General features: G+C 46.2%; 1 protein-coding gene across 1 annotated transcript in view; it reads left to right on the forward strand.

Annotated features, from left to right (window-relative positions):
• PCP4 (Purkinje cell protein 4) overlaps positions 1 to 17750 on the forward strand; it is a 55630-nt gene extending 37880 nt beyond the window's left edge. The window contains exon 3 of the mRNA XM_059922298.1: positions 17441 to 17750. Coding sequence (XP_059778281.1) covers positions 17441 to 17568 — 128 coding nt within the window. The 3' untranslated portion in view covers positions 17569 to 17750. The remainder of the gene's footprint in view (positions 1 to 17440) is intronic.
• Positions 17751 to 21508: the final 3758 nt, after the last annotated feature.

A 21508-nucleotide genomic window follows, 5' to 3' on the forward strand; every position in this document is an offset into this window, starting at 1 on the left:
ATTCCTGGGTCCCAGAACTTTGAATTAAACTTCAGACTTGTGACTGTGAGATCAGCTGCTTAGAAGAATATGAGAAATGACCCTCTCTTTCTTTTAATTAAGTACAAACCAGAACCCAAATCTTCATCCCTCCCCTTCCCCACACAACCAGGGAGATTGTTCTTTCGGGCACCACGGTGAAGATATTTCCCAAAGAAATGAGGATTTGAGCCCCTTTAATATAAGCCAGACTTTGAAACTTCAGGAGGAAGAAGATTAACCAATACTGTGGGATCATTGAATTGAAAAGATAATTATTTATAGACTTCACTTTCTCCAGCATGAAGGTGAAGGAATATTTATTATTATTATTTACAGAAATTGCCACTTATGAGTGAGAAGGCCAATTATTTGCATATTACTAGATTTAATTTAATAAGACATTAAAAAATTATATTTTTCTTGAAGATTACCCCCTTTCTCTCAAAAAGCGAACTAAAGAATAGATGCTTCTTATCAACCCGCTGGGATGCTTTTGGGTTCTTGCTACAGCTATCCTGTTCCAGCTGCCACTTTCCTTCTTCCTGTTGGGACCTGGAATTGAGTCGACCAATGATCAGCTGAAATATGTATTGATTCAACAGAGCCAGACCTGGGGGGCCGCAGGGGACGGACGGGAAATGGGCAGATGACGAGATGGCCTTCCTCACAGTATTTATGCGAACACTCCTTCCAGTAACTTATGATTATGCGAAATGGAAGCTTGCTGCTATTTTTGTGCTTGGCAAGTGGCTTCTTCAATCTCTCCAAAGCACATTCTTCTCTCTCTACCCTTCCCCCCGTCCCAGACCCTGAAGATAATTGAAAAATTGAACTGCGCTCTGGCATTCATTTGGAAAGCAAAATCTTCTCGGATGTCAGAGCGATGCTTTCGTGGCTTTGGTGCTGATGCGAGGGAAGTCACTCTCCCTTTAGACTCATCCAATCACAGTCAGCTCACAGAGCCAAGCATCCTGCATGGCAGGGCCCATTTCCCACACCACAGTCATCACTAACTGTGCTCATCACAGTGAGATGAGGCTTCTCGTCTCTGGCCTTTCTTAGGCTTCAGGGTTTCAGAGTTTCAAGACAAACATGAACCTCTTGGCAGTTTGAATTGATGTGCACTCACCAAAAGTTCAATTTCCCACCAGCCCATAAAGACCTTGTTTTTATAGTGAGCTTTAAAGATGGGCTGGGTCATCAGACGCAGCCCATGGCGATGCCTGTTGTAGATGACAGTGCATTTTCTGGCCGCCTAAAGTGCTCTAAATGTTCCTCCCAGGTAGTCGCGCTCAGTAATTGTTTCCTAGGAATTTCAAAAGGAATAGAGAAATGTTTAGCATCAAATTTTTGCTGGGTCTATCCATGGAAGAGCTGACACCACACCTGCCTCCTCTGCAGGGCTTTTCCCGTTTCAGTCGATTGCTTGTAAGGTTCTTTACTTTTTAGCCATTCCCCTGATTGCAGAGCTTCTGAGCCTGCTCGGCTGCATGGTCTGGCCTGAAAACCCCTTCTGAGTCTCAGTTTTCTTGTGAAGGGCGTGGGGGAAGGGTGAATCCCCGAAGTTTCTGGTCCCTGCCATTCTGTGGTTTGGCCATTTGCTGGTGGTTCACTCACAGTGAATCATTTCACTTTTTTGGTCCCCATGTCCTCTTTGTGGGACGATGCTCTCTTTGGACTCTTGTCTAATTTGGCCACTTTCTGATTCTGTCTCTTTTCTGTACACATCGAGGGAATGTTGCCAGTGAGTCCAAAGAAGAAATGAGATGGTATTTCTTGGTGGAAGCAGGAGAGGGGAAAGAAAGTACAGTGGACAGAATCTGAATCGGATTGTCACTGGCTGTGAACATGTGATAACTAACGTTAACTATTTCAACAAAATGGGTGAAAATGGAAAAATACGGCCTTTTATCTGGACAAACTGCATTTCCGAACGTGGCTTATTTCCGTGGATGTTTCTGTGGTGTTCATTCAGGTTGACAACGAGGCTGCCCGGCTGGGGACAGGCCTCCAGGCAAGGACAGGTGTAGACAACAAGAGTCCATGCATGAAAGGGACACAAAGAGGTGGGTCGCCTCCTAGGGCGAAAACGGGCACACCTGTGCACATAAAGAGGTTTGCTGTCAGTGCTCCCTTAACCCCTAAAATTAAATTGCTTCTGTGATTTTGCAGCCAGAAGGTATTCCAATTTTCTTTTGAAACTTTATAACCATTTCCCTTGTGGGCCCAGGCAATGCCACCGGGTGCCCTGCATCATTGGAATGGTATGTGAGGTTGTCAGTGGGGTACCCTCCCCAGCCCCATGGCAATTGAATATTGAGTTGCAGCTACTTCTGGAAAATGTCTCACTTGCATTTTCTGTCAATCCAACCCATTGACATCTTAAATGACAGCAAGGCGTGCAGGAACGGCACTATAATTTGAAATCATGAGCTAGATTAGCGTAGGGAAGGCTAGCGTAGGGTCTTCGAAGACATTGTGAGCGAGCTGCAGATAAGGTGTTCAGTCTTTTTCTGTTCACACACCTCAAAGGTGAACAAAACAAACCAAAAATCTTGCCAATTACATATCTGGGCTGGAAGCAGCCTGCTAGGTTGGCCATTCACAGCTGGCAAAATAGAAGTCCCTGCTGTGTAGTTTTTCAGTTCAGCTTAAAATGACTTTAGTGAAAGGTCAGATACTATGGCTCTGGGGAGCGCTTTGTTCTCGAACAGACTGATGTTAGACTTTTTCTCCCCCTAGCATTCTATCTAAATGTTCCTTGTCATCAGCCTCTACTTAATGCTCCCTTGAGCTGCTGCCACCAAAAATGGATATTTTATCACTGCTTCCATTTTTAATCTAGACAGTAATGCTTCTACTACCTCCGTTGATAATTAGAATGCTTCAAGGGACAATATTTTCATGCCGGTCCTTTGAAAAATTACGTTATTAAAAATTTATTTCAAAATTAAATACTTTTTGATTATGTTGCCTGACACTGGAAATTGTTTTCTTTTTGGAGTTCTTGTAATAAAAATATTCTGCTTTATTTTTGGTCTGTAAGAACTTCTGGATGGGGGGGAGGGGTCAGATGGTCTGTCTGTACAAAGTTCAAGGCCTTGCTTTCCTGTCACAGGATCACATAAGGCCCTGGTTAAGCAGGGCTCGTGGGACCGAGCGCAGCCCACATCTGGATTCTTCCCAGGTGTTCTTCACCTGAACCAGTAGAGAGGACTCTGGAGCTTTAGCACATTTCCACTTACCTGGGAAAGCACTTCTTATTCATTTCTTCTTGGGATTACTCGTCAGAACATTATTATTAAATAATGCTTAAAACTAAAACCCAAACTCTACTGTGAGCTAGTCCTCCCGAATCTGAGACGCTCTGTGTGATTGAGCTACCTCGCCCAGAAATCACATCATTTTATTCTTCCTTGGGTGTTTGATTTTATTCTCTTTTTACAAATATGTGAACCCATCTTCCTGGTAAGTAGAATAACAAAGCCCAAGGCTTAAAATGACTCATGTCTAAAAAGCTCTTTCCAACAAATCAGCAAGCACTTGGTCATGGGCTCTTAAGATAGTGTCACTTTAAAAAAGCAAACAGAAGTGATGTGTTTTTGCCTGAAACCTACAAAATGGGGTGTGGAAGGAAGACTGACACTGTGGGATCAAGAGACCAGAAGGTGTTGAGTCTAAACCCACGGGCCGGCAGTTCCCGGAGCTGAATGTACATCTCTGTTGACATGTAAAGACACATTTGTGAACAGAGGCTCATACCTCGATGAAGAGCCCTTCCCTGTCTTAGGACATTTGTGAAGCACAAGGTGCGTTGCCAGATGGGGAAATCAATGCGGATGGCAGCCTCGGGTTTAAGATGTTGAGCTGTAATGGGTATTTATTGGTCTGGCTGCAGCTGGACCTGGTAGGTACCAAGCTCTGCCTATGCCTCACAGACCTGCTTTCAAAGCTTTGTTCCCAAAGTCAAATTCTATATACACAATGGACACATCTGCCCAATGGTCTTGTGCGTCTAAGAAATCTTGTAATCCCTGAAAATCTGCCAAGGAAAACACCTGTCCGCCTGGATTAAAGGCGCAGGGCTGAAGAGCTGGAGCGGGATGTGTCAGGGGAGAGAGTGCACCGCCTTGCTCAGCTGCTGGCGGGGGGTCCAGGAAGGATGCAGAAGCACCTGTGACGCTGCTGGAGAAAGGCCTCTCTAATCTGTCAGTGCCTGCCGCAGAGAGCAAAGAGGAGGAAAAGAGAACCCCGGTCCCAGAGTGTGAAAACAGCTTTGGTCCCTCTCTGGTGTCCAAGTGATGATTTTCCAACACACAATGCTGTTTGCTTTCCACGTCATTCACAAAGCTTGGCAAATTTCACAAGAACCCCAAGGCTTGTCTGGCCTTTGTCTTCATCAGCTTTTCTCCTCCGGCATGGAGTTCTGGAATGCATTCCATCTGCCTTAGCACCTACCTTCCCCCCACCCTTTTTTTTTTTTACACTTTTTATTTTATATTGGAGTATAGTTGATTAATAATGTTGCGTTAGTTTCAGGTGTACTGCAAAGTGGTTCAGTTATACATACCCATGTATCTATTCTTTTTCAAATTCTTTTCACATTTAGGTTATTACAGAATACTGAGCAGAGTTCCCTGTGCTATACAGTAGGTCCTTGTTGGTTATGTATTTTAAATATAGCAGTGTGTACGTCAATCCCAAACTCCTTTAACTATGCCTTCTCCCCACCCTTCCCCCCTGGTAACCATAAGTTCCTTCTCTAAGTCAGTGAGTCTGTTTCTGTTTTGTAAATAAGTTCATTTATGTCAATTTTTCTTTTTTAGATTTGCATATAAGCAATATCATACTATGTTTCTTTTTCTCTGTCTGACTTCACTCAGTATGAGGATCTCTAGGTCCATCCATGTCGCTGCAAATGGCATTATTTCATTCTTTTTTATGGCTGAGTAATATTCCATCGTATATATGTACCACATCTTCTTTATCCATTCTTCTGTCGATGGACATTTAGGTTGCTTCCATGTCTTGGCTAATGTTTACAGCACTGCAATGAACACTGGGGTGCATGTATCCTTTCGGACCGTGTTTTTCTCAGGGTATATGCCCAGGAGTGGGATTGCAGGGTCATATGGTAGTTCTATTTTTAGTTTCTTAAGGAACCTCCATACTGTTTTCCATAGTGGCTGTACCAATTTACATTCCCACCAACAGTGCAAAAGGGTTCCCTTCTCTTCACACCCTCTCCAGCATTTATCGTTTGTGGATTTTTTGATGATAGCCATTCTGACTTGTATGAGGTGATACCTACCTTTCCCCTTTAAATCAAATCTAGAATGATGGAGTGAGGGGAGTTAGAAATTCAATGGGGTCAAGTGAGGTTTTTTAGTATTAATTAGGTGCATTAATGCTGCTTTGAAGCTACTTGAACATGTCCTGTGATTATGATTGCATGTGACTTTTCTTCCTATTTCAAACTGGGGAACTTTAGAAAATTCTCTATATTGGTGAAATTTTCAGAGTTTAATCCTTTAAAGCTGGTATTTTGAAGTTTAGACGCTGGGGCAAAAGTGAGTCTGAGAAGGTTCCATCCTTCTGAAATGGTAAAACCAGGTAACATAAATGAAAGGAAAACCCTCCAATTATTTCAAAGCTCTGAAAGGAAGAGAAAAAAATGGACCTGAAGCAGAATGCAAGGAGCGGGCCAAAACCTGGTTGGGGAAAATGCCTTCCTAGGAGCTCCACCTAGCTCATGTTCATTTCCTAAATTTTCAAGCACTTGAAAAGCTACATACTTTCAAAAGCTAGAAGGGGAAGGGTGTGGTGAGAGAAGCTGATGCCCCATGAGGAGAAAAGGAGAGATGAAGCAGGAAAACCTGAGAGTGATGGTTGGCAAAGGTTACTGGATATGCAGGCAATATTTCTGTAAAAAAACTCCTGAGGTTTTTAAAGTATTAAGTGCTATAAAGAAATGGCCAGCTGTATCATAAATTGGACAGATGTATATATCAGAAGAACATGTAGTTAGGTGAAGACAATGAAGCCATACTATGCACAGGGATGTGTATTTGAATTTGTTATCAGCTTGAAACAAAATGCTTTTAAATGAACTATACCCTTATAATGACATATGTGTAAGTAGATGAGGTTTATCTATAAGAAGCTGAAACCCTAAAATAACAATGGCTTAAACAAAAACGTTTATTCCTCTCTCATACAAAAGGAGTCTAGAGGTAGGTAGTTGAGGGCAGTCAGGATAATTTCAAGGAACAGCAAGCATCTGTATTACTGTTTTGCCATCCTTAGCATAAGGCTTATGGTCCAAAATAGTTGCCCGAGCACCAGCCATTTCATCTGCATTCCAGCTAGTAGGAAGCAGATAGGAATAAGTAAAAAGGGCAAAGGGTTAGCTTTCTTTTAATGAGATCTCTTTCTTTCTACCCACATTGCACTGATCAGAACCTAGGTCACCCAACAGTAAGGAGGATAAAAAGCTTACTCTGGGTAACCATGTGCCCAGCACCAAATCAGGGGTTTTATAACTAAGAAAAAGGGGGTCAATAGAGGCAAGAAATCAACTAGGCCACAACACATTTCTACTAGTGGAGTTTCTTGAGCACTTACATACCTGGCTGGCTTGCATGGAGGGCAGGTCTAAGGTGTTAGATGACTCGTAAGTTCTCCATATTCCCCTTATCCTTAATAAGCTTGAAGTCTTCAGAGTGTGAAGGAGGGAAAACTGTGGCTTTTCTGAGAGGTCTGCTGTTAAGTAAGTTAGCTGCTGATTCCTGGGAAGGAATTTTCACAACGTACTCCGAAGAGGAAAGAAACACCTGACGTGTTATCCTCGTGTCCGACAGGGTTCTTATTTACCTACTTTCATTCAAGTTATTCTCCAGCACATACTAAAGAATTTTCTATGCAAATAAAATGAAAGCCTGCTATCTGATGTCATCCCTTTCCTTACACAACTCCCCGCTCCTCCCACAGCCCCACGTAAGCTAGGTGTGCCTGTAGGAAGGAGATGCTGGCACAGACAGCAGAATCCACTCTTGCTAGATTCAGCCGAAAGGGGTTTATTACAGGTTATCGGTGCCTTGCAGAATTTCTGGGAGGCAGAGAACCCAGCCCTGGCTGTACACAGCCAGGAACAATGCATATGGAAACACTCAACCACACAGCAAGTTCTTCCAGCAGAAGCCCCGTTGCTGTTGCTGCTGCCCGGCCCTTGGCACAGGGCACAGGATGCTTGATGTCTGCCGACTGCCTTGGCGAAACCCTGTGGATGCCTCTGCCGGACGGGGGCTCTTCCTATGTTTGGTTGCCTCCGCTGGGTTCACTTCTGCCTTCTCAGATCCTGCCACGCTGCACCTGTTGGGCTGGCCCTTCACCTGGGCAGCAGAATTCTGCTCCCAGGACACCTGTGGTGGAGGGAGAAGGTGGAAAGAGAGGGTACTGGGCGACCCAGCCTGTAGGCCCCCATCCGTTACCACCAGGGGAGAACCCTGCCTTTGTCATTGCTCTTTACGCATTACAAAGCAGCCAGTGCACACTCTCTTGTAAATGTCTTGAGACAGAAACAAGCCTCGATTCATTATCACCCCCATTGCAAACACAGGGGAGGATGTGAACCTCAGAAAGGCAAATCTGACCACACTCAGTCAGTTGGAACTTGAATTTGAGGCTTCTCTAGCGAAGCTGTTTCTTATCATACCTCTTCGGCCTTTATTTTTTTCCTAGAAGATGTAGGCATTTTGGCTAGTGTCATGGGCTGAATTATATGTCCTAAAATTCATCTGTTGAAACCCTAACCCCTAGTGCTTCAGAATGTGACTGTATTTAGAAATATGGCCTTTAAAGAGGTAATGAAGGTAAAATGAGGTCATTAGGGTGGGCCTTAATCCAAGATGCCTGGTGTCCTTATAAGTAGAAATCAGGACACAGGTACACATACAGGGAAGAGTGTGTGAAGACACAGTGAGAAGACGGCCGTCTACATGCCAGGGAGAGAGGCCTCAGAGGAACCAAGCCTGCTCACACCTTGACCTTGGACTTCCAACCTCCAGGACTAGGAGCCAATAAATGTCTGCTGTGTAAGCTGCACAGTTTGTGGTGGTTTGTTAAGGCAGCCCTAGCAGACTAATACAACTAGGAAACCGATTTTGCCTTCCCAATAGAAAAACTTTTTTCAATGATATTTATATCTTTTTTTGGTTCTCTTCCTAGACTTAATGAGTTTGGGGAAATTTTTGATCTCACCAGTGCTTATTCTTTTCCATTGATTCCCACAGATGTGCACTTATTTGATTACCTAAATGCCACAGCTGGGTAGTCATCTGAGCAAGGTGCATCCAGGTAGGGGCCAGAGGAATAGGATTATGAGAGAGAGAGGCTTTACATTACCAAAGCCCGACGTGAACAGTGGAGGCTGTGGGTTTCAGAATGCCTCTATTTTAGGACAAAAGAGGATTTCTCTCTCTTGGAAAAAGCTGTTAAGTACCAAAAGTGCGCTAACTTGGTAAATGCAAAGTTAGGAGAAATGGGAAATGTGTTTTCATTGGACGCGAGAGAGAACACGGCAGATGCGGAAAGCCACCCCCTTGCCTGCCGCCGCTAATGCCTGACCCTGCTCATTAATCTCTGCCGCTTAGCAGAGACCTGGAAAATTGCAATTCTCCGCACTAGCAGCCTCCATTCAATAAATCCTGAGCCAGTGGGCAGGAGCGAGAAATCGCCCGGAGCTGGGAGCTCGGAGCTGGCTTGCTGGGATTCCACGCTCCCGCCCAGCAAGGGAGGCACTGTTTTAACTCGGGAACAACTGGCTGAGGATGCGGTGGCCTCTTCCTTCCTGGTCATTTCCAGCTTTTTAAAGAATGTGTTGTCTTTGTTTTTATTGGCGTTTCATGAAATGGCTGCTCTGTGCCAACATCGTGATGAACTAGGTATACCAATTTATTTTTATTATTATTTTTTTCTCAGGAGGAATTGACCTTTTCCCTAACACTAGCTGCCTTGTTCTCTGGATGTATTTTGATCCAATTTGAGGCTTAAGGGATAAACATTCCAATTCTTGCTTTTCTTGTTTGCCCCTTTGCTTTTCCTGCCTGGAGGGCTGGGTTTGGATCCTTAAGAAGGAAGCCACGCTGGCTGTGCTTGGGCCACTCGGTGGCAGCCCTGGTCCGGGGGGGGGGGGGTCAGTGGGCAGCTCTCAGAGTCCCCAGGAGCCCAAGCACAATGTCAGTTAGCTTCTATGTATCAAGGGCAACCCAACTGACAGGTGTTAATTCTTTCCAAGTTAACATTATACTTTGAAAGAAGGTAGGACATTCTAAGAAATTTGGCATTAAAATACCCCATTTGCAGGGCATACTTAAGTTAAATGACTGTTATTTCTTGATGGCGTGCTAAAATTTAGGTCCTTTTATAGTACGCTCTATGCTTTGCCTCCTAATCAAGGCAAACTCCTACTCAGGACAATTATATCCCAATTTACTGCTTATGTGCAAATTTCTGATCTACAGGATTAGGCCTTAGGAGGTAATATGTTTCTAGAAAATAAATCCTAAAATATGGAGGGTTATAAATGTGTAAACGAAAGCCTTTACCTGTGTGTGTGTGTGTGTGTGTGTGTGTGTGCGCACAAGCCCCTGTGTTCACGAATTACTGCCAGTATCTTTAGGCAATGACTTTGCATCATTGTAAACAAATATGGGAGTTCCTTTGATCAAGTCTGGTGGTTAATATGATACATTTTGGAATGACGCTGAATTTCCAACTTTTAAAATCATATCCTGAGCTGTTGCGGGATCCATGAATAGCTCTGTTATACCCTGGATGGCTACATGTCTGTTAATTTCTAAAGCATTTATGCTAATTATTTGAAGTCTGCCACCTTGATGGTAACTGCATGGGTGAAGAATACTTTTTCAACAAGTGAAGAATAATTTTTCAAAAAGTGTTTTCTCATCGGTGAAGGGTCCCTGCCCCCCCACCCCTCCCAATCTGGGCAGGTGGGTGTGAGTTTCGCTTTGGGTTCGGGCCTCCTCCCTCCACTCTGTCCCCTTCCCAGAGACCTTACCTGGCCACCTTAAAGCATGCACCTTTGCTCTCCCACTCAGCACTCTGCTTTGTTTTTGAAATTTCTGAAATTCTAATACTTATCCGTGAATTTACCTTTTTATTTTCTCTTTTCCCAGGAGAGCAGGGTTTGGTGCTTGTTCTCTGTTTTCTCACAGCCCCTAGAACAGTGATGGGCCCGTACGAGGCCTTCCAGGTCATTTGCCGAACGACAGAATTTGGTTTAAATTCTCCTGGACCACCTAGTAAACAGGCAGATTTTCCAAACTGGTAGATGGTACCATGTGTTTAGACTTGGGCTATTTAAGATTTCTTTTTTCCCCCTAAGCAACATTAACTGGTCCATACAGAAGGCTGTCATCTTGGCCTCTGTCTAAGGCCCTGAAAGTAACAACATACTGGGGAATAAAAACAAGACCTGGATCCTGAATCAGCCCATGGCCAGCGCTCACGGGGTGCTCTTGGGTGAGGCACCTTATGGTCTCTGAACCTTTGTAAAATGGGGACGGTGGATATCCCCTGCAGCTCTCATAAACGTTTGCAGAAGCCAGACAAGGCACAGAATGCAAAGTTATTTTAAAACCTAGAGAGCCCCAAAGTTAGATTAGGTCTGAATTGTGTCTCCCCCAAATTCCTATGCTGAAGCCCTGACCGCCCCCCCAACTGCCATTGTCCCTCAGAATGTGACTGTATTTGGATATAGTGCCTTTGAAGAGGTGATTCAGTTAAAATGAGGTCATCAGGGTGGGTCCTAATCCAATCTGACTGGTGTCCTTATAAGAAGAGGAAGAGACCCCAGACCATGTGAGAACACGGCAAGAAGGCAGTCGTCTACAAGCCAGGGAGGGAGGCCTCAGGAGAAACCACAGCATCTGACACCTTGGTCTCGGGCTTCCAGGCTCCAGAACTGTAAAAACAAAAAAAAAGTCTGTTGTTTAAGGCACCTAGTCTGTGGCATTTCATAACGGCAGCCCTACTGGTTAATACAGCTGCTCAGTAAGAAACTTTGATGGGCTGTAGGGCTGATCTGTGTTTATCAGTTCACAATCTGTGTTTATCATGCAAAGGGGATTTTAGTCTATCACACCATTCTCCCATTGGATGGATTTTCATGACAATATCATAGACTTGTCATATCCATTTGGGATTGTCTTTACCCGGTAGCAGTTCCTTCCTTTTATATTTATGATTCTCGATTTTCCATTTGCCATCAAATGATCTGTAAAAGAATATCCACTTAACGTCTAGGAAGGAAGATCCATTTAATGCTCAGGGAAGACTGGTTCTTAACATAACGACATCTTTAAGAAGGGCTACCTCAACGTTTCTCTTACGATACAATAAAATGAAAAACAGCAGGGCCATTCCCTGTCTCAGTTACTGCAAGGAAAAGGCAATATTTCAGGAAAATGGTGTAAGGAATACCTAGAGCCGTGCAAAGTATAAATCTGAATAGGATTGGGTTTTTTCCTGGTGGGGAGGTCATGGCAACACTGAATCCTGAGACATCCCAAGCCCCAGGGAGCATCATTTCTTCATCAGGCTGGGGCCATCGGCAGTGCTCTGTGCTGTGCCTTGGTTGTTTGATGAAGTGTCTGCCCAGGGAGGAAAGTCTAATTGCTTGGGACGGTTTTGCAGCTGTGCCTTTTGTTCTGAGAGAGAAGATGGATGGGGACACGGAGAGCTGGATAACGGATAGGTAGACGGATAGTGTGGTGGAAACAGTCAGCTGTCCCACCTGATAGGTTTTAATCCTCACCTCCTCGGACTGCTTCATGTCTCTGAGACCAGATGCTCCAGGCAATGGGCCTGGCAGTGTTTGGGTGAAGTCTGAAGGTCTGTGGGGGGCCCTGGTCCACGGAACATGGCAGTTGGAGTCCTGCTCATGCCTCCTGAGCTCTACGGTCAGGAAGTGGGTTTTCCTCTCATTCTCCAGGGCAGTTGGCAATTGCTATCTTTTTGTATCACACCAGCGGATTGGAATAAATAATCTCTTGACCATTCTCCTGGTAAGCTTTAGAACTCCTTTCGTGGAGGGACACACAGAAATGATCAAATTCCAGGACCCCAGACAGATACAGGTGAGAAGGACTGTTCAGTCCCCGGCAGTTTACAAGGTGCTCTGGTGAAATACTGCCCGCTCAGGCTCAAAAGCCACCACCAGGACCCGAGTGGGATGTGTTCGGTCCATGTCAGGCATCGGGACCCTGAATAAAAACGTCAGGTGCAGCCCACACAGCGCAGATGTGAGCGGCAGCAGAGGACAAGTGGGGTGGCCGCAGGGAGATCTGGAAGTGAAGACGGCTCAGGCCCCCTGCACAGCTCACCCAGATCTACTGTCCCTTCTGATGGAGAAGCTGTGCAGAGCCCGGTGCCCTCAGGGCCTCCCACAGCACCACCCTTCTTCTGCGCTCTCCCAGGTGTCTATTCACAGGACCTGGGAGTCCTCTTTAGGTGGAGAAGTCTCTGTGCTCTGTGTTGCTGAGCGGGGACCATCCCAGCACAAGCCCAGCAAATGCCACAGGCCACCTGAGGGGCCTGATGCCTTGACGCCCCTGCCCGGCTGTGTTTGGCGGTTGCATGGCCGGCCCTGCTGGAAAGCATCCCTTCCCCTTCGCGCTGGGGCCCAAGCATCCATAAGTCTCACCACTGAGCGGATGCAGGGCCCTGGCCGGGCTGGAGAACCACGTGACTGCCCACATCCTTCTCTGACGTAGCAAGTCCTGCCTGTCACAACTGGGCCTGCGTGCAATTTACACCATGGCCTTGATTTGCACATGACACTGGTAACTAGGTGGAACAGGCTTTAAAAAAAATTTTTTTTTAAATTTTTTTGGCCATGCTGTATAGCTTGTGGGAGCTCAGTTCCCAGACCAGGGACTGAACCTGGGCCATAGCAGTGAAAGCCCAGAATCCTAACCACTAGGCCGCCAGGGAACTCCCGGAGCAGGCTTTTAAAAAACTATTTTTACTTCTCCATTTTTGAGATGAGCAAACTGAGACTCAGAGAAGCGAGGAAGCTTCCTGAGAGCCACAGAGCAGCCAGAGACACCCCCGATCCTCCTCGCCTTGACCCGCACCCCTGCTTCCGCCAGCGGCCTCATCCGGGGCGGGAGGGTCCGAGGGCTGGGAAGGCGTCAGCTCCATCCGCCAGGAGGCTGGAGAGCTGTGTCTGCCGGACGTGAGGCCTGCCTTTTGTTTACTCTCTGACATGGTGCTGGTGGCAGGCACTGCTCTGGGCACGGAGGGGCTTAGCCCACCCGGAGCTCCCTGGCATGAGAATCCACCATTACGGGAGTATCGGAAGATGCCCACCTCTGCACGCCTGGGCCCCCCTTCTCCCACCAGGGCCCTGACCATTCCCTGTAACCCTTTAGACAACGCTTCCTGACGTCATTCCACGTGGCCACGTTTTCCATCCGAGAGAGAGACCTCGCCTCTTCTTCCCCATGTCACCTGAGGTCAATGCCCCACGGAGGCTTTGCCATGGCACCTTCCAGCCTCCTCCTCGAGAGGCCGGGTGGTGGAAGAGGGGCTGAGGACCCCCTGCCTCGTGGAAATGAAACGGTTCCCATCCAGGGTGAGTGACTTGGTGAGGTCCTCCAGGAAAGGCCTGCACCGGACAGCCGCCTGGCTTATTGATTAATGGACTCACTTGCAATCATCGGTTACTCGTGAAACACCTACTATGTGCCAAGCCCTGGCTGAGCCACTGGAACAAGGCAGGTGATGTCCCCGCCCTTACGGAGCTCACTCTGTAGTGGGACGATGGACCACAAACCAGGGAGGAGCACAGGAAGTAGAATAAGAGAGTGATCGCCCCAAGAAGAGCCACAATGCGGGGGGGAGGGGATGGGGTGGGCCCTGGAGGAAGCACACCCTCCTGGGGCCCTTCCTGTCCCCAGCGGGCATGGCTGAGGTCCTACCTTTGGGTTTCAGTTGCTGCTGGTGGTAGGCATCTCTCCTCTGCCCTGGAGTGACGGGGAAGGGAGGCTTTCGTATGGCCACCCTGCACCCTCCGTGGTCACCATCACCCAAGACATGGGAGGGGAGCCTCGGCAGGCAGCTTGATGACTGAGATTTCTGCAGGGCCAGGGGCTCTGGGCACTGGCAGTGGTCCCTCAGATGCTCTCCTCCATCATCCCTTCCCTCCTGCAGAGTCTGGGGTGCTCAGAGCTCTGCTTTTCTAGCTCCCAGGACCACGTGGACCCATCTGCAGGCCCTCACATCATTCGCATTGAACACTGTGCCACCGATTCTAATTAGCTGTCCCCTCTCCATCACAGTCTGGGTCCCCCTCCTGCTTTGCACATCCCTGGACGGCTCGGCAGAAGGAGTAACCATGGCTGACCTTCCCCAAGAAATGCTTGACTCTACAAAGTAAAGAGAGAGTAATGATTCCTGAAAGATTAGTGGTTTCTTTTCTAAACACTGGAATACTTTTCAAACGAGGGAGAAATCAATAAATCACTTTTGGCTGAAGATATTAGGTGAAGATATAAATGTGAAATTCATTTTTATGACCCGCCCTTACTGTCTCATTATACATTCCCTAAATAGATGTAATTTTCTTCATCTTCATTCATCATGTGTCAAAAAATAATATTGCTGTTTTCTTCCATTATCATAAAAGGGAAAAGATAAACTAGGCTATTCAAAAGCTTCAGGCTGCAGCAACATTTTAAATCTGAAAAAGAAATCTCCCATCTTCTGTTGAGTCAGAGCTCATTTTCCCCCTTTGCAATCACGGTACAGTAGATGCAAGGGTTCCTCTGGGAGGACAGGGACTTGGGTCTGCAAACCATTTATGACAATCTTGGTACAGAAGCTGTTGCTTCTCCTCCCTGCTGTGGGCAGGTGAGCTGGAGCCATCACATTTCAGGTTTGCTAGATATTTGCACTTTAGCCCCGGGCTCATGTGATAACATTAGTGAAACATTTTTAAAGGATGAACTTGAGGTTCAGGAAACTCCTATCCCTCCTAATGGTCCTGCCCCTTAGAGGGTCTCTGAAGAAAGGGTCCTGCAGTGTGGATTAAAATGTGGATGGTTACCCGATGCAGTAAGAGACGATCCCACTATTCTCCATATTTGGGTTCTCATGGGTTAAAGAAGATCGCCCCAAATAGTCCCTGGACATCCGTGCACTCAAAATCTCTGCATTTAGGGGCCTCGGCAGTCAATCTGGGATAGAGGAAAACAATTCTGCTGATTTAGGTCATGGACCAATCAGTCCCGGCAAGGCTTACAAAGCCAGCATCCTCTCCTCCCAGATGGAGGTGGGATTGGAGGGCTCCGGGCAGAACCTGCTTAGTCTCTGGGAAAATTGAGAGGGGCCTGCTCAAGGGTCTACAAAGGAAATGTCACACAACCAGATGCATCTCTCTCTCTCTCTATCATCTATCTACTTATTCTATCATTCTATCTATCATCTATCCATCTATCCATCTATCTATCTATCTATCTATCTATCTATCTATCTATCTATCTATCTACCTATCTATCATCTATCTATCTTTTCTAACTACCTAGCTATCTAGCTAGCTATTTATGAGAGAGAGAGAGAGAGAGAGAGAGAGAGAGAGAGATTGTGTGAGAGAGAACAGGACAGAGTAAACAGGAGAGAAGGAACCTGTCTCTCACATATTCCCAGTGTCCTCTACCCTCTGTGCTGGGGGCGCTGCCTGAATACTATCATCCAAGGGCACTAAGACAGGCATTGAAGAGATGGACCACATTTAGGTTAAGTGATGAACTCAGGCTGCCTGGTGACAAAGTCAAGGAATAGAGCCTTGTCCCTGCTCCCTGGCTGGGCTTCCTCTCCCGCCACAAATGCCCCCGCTTTTCCCATCCCCAAGCTAGATGTGCTCTTCACACTGTCCGGCCCCTCTGCTCCAGGTGTGAGCCCAGGGTGGCAGGGTTGCTCTCCGTCCAGGTGCCAAGAGGTGGGTTCTGCCCCCAGTTCTTCCTGGAATTAACCTCAGGACCTTATTTGTTACTTCATCTGAAGCCAGGTAGCTGGATCTCAACTCTGCCTGCATCTTGGAATCACCTGAGAGGCTTTTTAAAAAAGTAGGGCTGTCTGGCCCTACCTCCAGGGACGCTGATTTATCTAACTTGGTCTTGTTCTCAGGAGCTCTTCCGCTGTGGCCATACAAAGAGGCAGCCCTGAGTCTGGGGTGGGTCCTTGTGTCTGTATTAAAAAATAATGCCTTTGGGACTTGCCTGGCGGTCCAGTGGTTAAGACTCTGCGCTTCCACTGCAGGGGTCATGGGTTTAATCCCTGGTCCAAAAAAAAAAAAGCAAAATAAATAATGTCTTTAATGATTCTAATGATTAACTTTCACTAGACCGAAGGAGTGATTAGAGGGTTTTATTTATTTGTTTGTTTTCAGCATTTAGCTGGAAAGGTCACAGCACAAAGGGACAATCAGCACAGGGGATCACTTCGCTTTGGCTTATATCCTATTTTCAATGCTCTTAACCGTGAATGAGTTCAATCCTCTGCCTTAGCAAAAAAATGCGAAGCCTACCTTGTTGGCACAAAATGTAAGACTTGTGAAAGTCCAGCTTGATTGTGAAGGTCGAATGGTGTCATCCATCTGTGACAATGATAAAAACAGAAGCCCTAATTCAATAAGTAAATCTCATTGGTAATAGAAGGGTGTGTGCACAGAAACTCAGCGACTTTTTTAGCTCCAGCGGTTGTATCACTGGGTCCATATCTGTAGCCCTATTTAAATTGTATCTACATGAGAAACCAGAGGAAAGTAACACCATTGCTAGCATTTAAAAAAATTTTTTAATTGAAGTATAGTTAATTTACAGTGTTGTGTTAGTTTCAAGTGTACAGCAAAGAGATTCAGTTAAACATATATATATATATATATATATATATATATATATATATATATATATTCTTTTTCAGATTCTTTTTCATTACAGGTTATTACAAGATATTGAGTATAGTTCCCTGTGCTATACAGTAGGTCCTTGTTGTTTATCTATTTTACACATAGTAGTGTGTATCTGTTAATCCTAATGTTAAATGGGGCCATAAGAACAGAAAATCATGCACAGAAGATATCTACGATGTGGAGACTGTGTCTTTGAGTTTCATCGTCCCTCCCTGGCAGGGGTAGAGGTCAGTCAGCCAGAAGATGCTTCTTCTGAGCTCTGAGAAGGTTCAGGATGCACTCCACCGGCTTGTATTTTGCAAACTAGGTCTTGTGCTGGGGGTGGTGCCATGTGGTGCCCCGGAGGCTTTGTTGATCCAGAGCTGCTGTCCGTCTTCCTGCTTGCAGCTCAGTGACTGCCTTATGTTTGTGTTTTTCTTGCTCCAGATGGGCAGAAGAAGGTTCAAGAGGAGTTCGACATCGACATGGATGCGCCAGAGACAGAACGCGCAGCAGTGGCCATTCAGTCTCAGTTCAGAAAATTCCAGAAGAAAAAGGCTGGGTCCCAGTCCTAGCGGGACTTCCTAGTCTGCCAGAAGACACCACCTTCAACCATCCTGTCAAGAAATTAAAAGAACAACACCCTCGAGGGAAATCATTTGCGCACGATACCCACGTGCACCTCAGTCCCGCAATGCATGTACAGAGACCCGTGATATTTATACCCTTGTAGGAAGGCATAGACCATGCAATTGTGAGCGCTTCATATCTCTTTATCTCCAGTATCATTCCTCTTGCAACTGATTATTTTCCTTGATGTTGTAATAAAATGGAGTTGAGATGCATGATTCAAGTGTCTGCCTCCGCTTCTCCCTTTATATTAACTTGGGAAGTTACCGTTGTTAGAAGTAAGGCTAGATGTCTATTTTCTTCTCCCTCTAAGAGTTAGAGCTGAAACACGGTGCCTTCTGTGAGGAGCTTTCCTGCTGAGAATGGGAGATGCGTTCTCAGCTGTGCCTGTCTCATTTGGAGAGTTCTAACCTCTGACAGGCGATGGTGATGAATTTTCCTCTTATGATGGGATTAGAGCCCTGGATCCTGGGGTGCTAAAGAGTCAGAAGGTTCCCTGGGGAATTAAGACTCATCCAGGAGAACAAGAAGTGGGAGGGCAATGCATCTGTTTAGGGGGAGTCACCCAGGTTTACACAGCAGGTGCGCATTTCGGAGCTCCGCAGGGGATGTCCCCACTATCGAGGGCCGGTCTGCCCCTCACCTGCAGCTCTCCGTACCTGTGCTGCTCCAGGGCCAGGTGGTTCTCTGTTCTGCCCTTCCATCCCCCTCCCCAGCTCCTCACACCCCTCAGGGAGTTATTTGCCACCTGTTAGGATTATTTAGCACATCCTGCAATTTGGAGAAGCTGCAAGTTCTCTCCCATCCCATCTCTTCCCCTGCAAACCTCGTAGGTAAATTGCTTCCCACACCCCAAAGGGTAGGCAGGGAGGAGAGGACTGTCACATGCAGAGAATACTCCTTCGAGTCAAGAGCCAGGGGGCGGGGTGAGTGCCTGCCTTGGGGCCCCAGGTGGCAGGAGCCCCCCGCCCCCGAGACTGGCTGTTGGTTTGAGCTTTGCCACATGAGAACCTGATGTGGAAGCTGCATTTCGTCTTCATTCTTTTTTTTTTTTTTTTTTTAGTATTTAATGTTTTATTTTTGCCTTTAGCTTAAGAAAGCAATTATGCTTTTTTTTTTTTGGGATGCAGCAAAAGCAGTTCTTTTTTAACATCTTTATTGGAGTATAATTGCTTTACAATGGTGTGTTAGTTTCTGCTTTATAACAAAGTGAATCAGTTATACATATACATATGTTCCCATATCTCTTCCCTCTTGCGTCTCCCTCCCTCCCACCCTCCCTATCCCACCCCTCTAGGTGGTCACAAAGCACCACCGAGCTGCTCTCCTTGTGCTATCGTCTTCATTCTTTTTACTGGACAGTTCTCTGGGGCTGCTAGGGACAGGGCAAACGCGGGCTCCTCTGATGGGTTTCCAATTAGAGAAGCACTACTTAGGATCATTGCAGCACTGGCAACCAGCCAGGGCTCCTTGGGACTCCTGATGGCCTGTGGTCCCCACTGAAAAGAGGACAGTGGGTTGAGGGAACTCTCCATAGAAAAGCTTCATTAGGCAGCAGGGGTATGAATGTGACGTAGTCTTCTTAGGAGTTCCCTGGAGCACCAATGTAAAGAAAGTTGGGAACAAATCAAGTGCTTAAGTAATTCAGATGAGTTCCCTCTACATCCCATCCTCACAGCAACCCCACTGCTCCCTCATTCTCTGAATATTTCACATAAAGGAAGTGGGCTATCCCCTTGCTGGATGTGTCTGGACCTGATGGCCAGCACAGTTCAACAAATCTGGAAGCAAATCTGGTTTTATAGTGAGGGTGCTCCCCCTAGAGGGGACTTTTCGTGCAAAGCAGGGAGTCCGAGGGAGGGGTTCTTCCCCAGTGTTCTAAGGACAGGAAACTCTCCCTCCCTCCCTGACAAATCCCCATGGGAGCAAAAGGAGGGGAGTGGGGTGAGGGCTGTGACGTTTGGAGAGACCCCTCAATGATTCTGATACACCTTCATTCCAATCACAGGACAAGGGTGTAGCTGACTTCTTGTGAACCACAGGGATGAATTTAATTTTTTACTTCCCAGGTGGATTCATGAGAGTCTAAAACTCCAGCCAACAGCAATGGGGGAGACTCCAAATGTGCCCCCTTCTGCATGGAATTGGATGTGTTGGGTCTATGGATTCGTGGAGCCAGAGGAAAGAACAGTGTCTCATGGCTCCCGCCTTTGGAGGGCCTTTCTGCTCCCGTGGGCTGCAGTGTTCATTGCAGAGAAGAGGATGGAACTTTCCTCTCCAGGGTGCTCCCGAGCTGGGCTGCACATGGTGTCAGTTTCGTTTCATGCATGTTTATTGGACTCCTACTACATGTATGTACTTGGTGCTGTCACGGTGCTGGCAGGCTGGTGGGGAAGAGGAACCGATAAATAGACAGTAAAATGGGGAGATTCACACTGCAGTGCAACAGAGAGAAAATAGCTCATCCAGGCTTGGAGAATCATTCAGGTCTTCCTGAGGAATTGCCACCCTCAGCAGCCATCTGAAAGATGATGGGAGTTGTAGTTAAATAGCCTGGGTGGTTGGCTGGTGGAAGAGAGTCAGGGCAAAGCCCAGGAGAAGGAGGGGCTGAACTTTGCAGACCCAGAGATACAATGTATTGGCACACCCCAGCTTGGGGGGTGTGTACTGCTACCCAAACTTGGGCTGGCCAGGAGACAGGACCCCAGCACTTGGGACTTGGAACTGGATTCATCTCTGACCTACAGGTCGGCCAAGTGACCACAGAGAAATTTACCTTGAGCAACTGGTCTCCTTACCATCAAGGTGATGATAAAATCTTCTTGGCAAGCTAGATGGGAAAATGTTAGGGACTTAAAATATCTCATTGTGGGTGTGTGATAAACGGAAGATTATTAATGATAAACCATGAGGTAAAGAGTCAATCATCACCTCCATCACCAGCACCCTTTCTCTTGAGTCAACCCAATTCATGGGACTCTGCTTCTCTCGGCTGTAGCCATCTGGACCAGTGGTGGGCACCTGACCCAAGAGGTGGGCTCTGACAATCGGAATCTTTTCCTCATGCGTCTGAACCAAGAGTCATGGGACCTGAGCCAGTTAATGGGAAGGAGATATTGAGTAGGGGCCGAAGCTGGTATTGCGGCAGGTTAAAGCTGCCCAAAAATCTTAAAACAAACTTTTTTTTTTTTTTGCAAGAAGCTGCAAAAGTTCATGTGGAGAGAGATGCAGGGGGATGCATGAGAGGGTCCAAGACCCAAGATATATGGGCCCACAAGAGACGGGAGGGCAGCCTAGGTTGACTCATTTGGTTGAAATGAGCAGAAACCCACTCACACGAACTAAAAAAAGAAAGAATTATTCGGGTCTCACAGACATCCAAGAATAGAACATCCAAGACATGCAGGAAAAAAATAAAATGCCACGGACAAGCAGAATTACGTTGAATTTATAACTAAACTGGGGTACAGTGAGGGAAGAACTGATGTCTTTATATTATTGTCCTTAGAGCATTTTATGACTTTCAGTCAAGTTTTATAGTTTTCTTTATATAGGTCTTGCAGATTTCTTTTTGTTCTGTTTCTAGGGATTTCACAGTTTTTTTGTCCTTCTAAATAGAATCTTTCCCCAAAGTGTTCTCTAGTTGGTTTTGCTGTTTTCTAGGAAAACTACTGATATCTGTATATTTAACTCATTAACTACTCATCTTACTGAACTACATAATATCTGATAGTTTTTCAGTGGATTCTTTAAGATTTCCAAGCAGACAGTCTTATCTATGATCTGTAATTAACAATATTTTTTCTCTTCTTTTCTATTATTTTTAGCTTCTTTCTTTGTTCTTTCTTGTCTTCCTTACACTCCATCCTTGTGTTTTGAGGGAGG

This window comes from Balaenoptera ricei, chromosome 4 (assembly GCF_028023285.1).
Source record: "Balaenoptera ricei isolate mBalRic1 chromosome 4, mBalRic1.hap2, whole genome shotgun sequence".
NCBI lineage: Eukaryota > Metazoa > Chordata > Mammalia > Artiodactyla > Balaenopteridae > Balaenoptera > Balaenoptera ricei.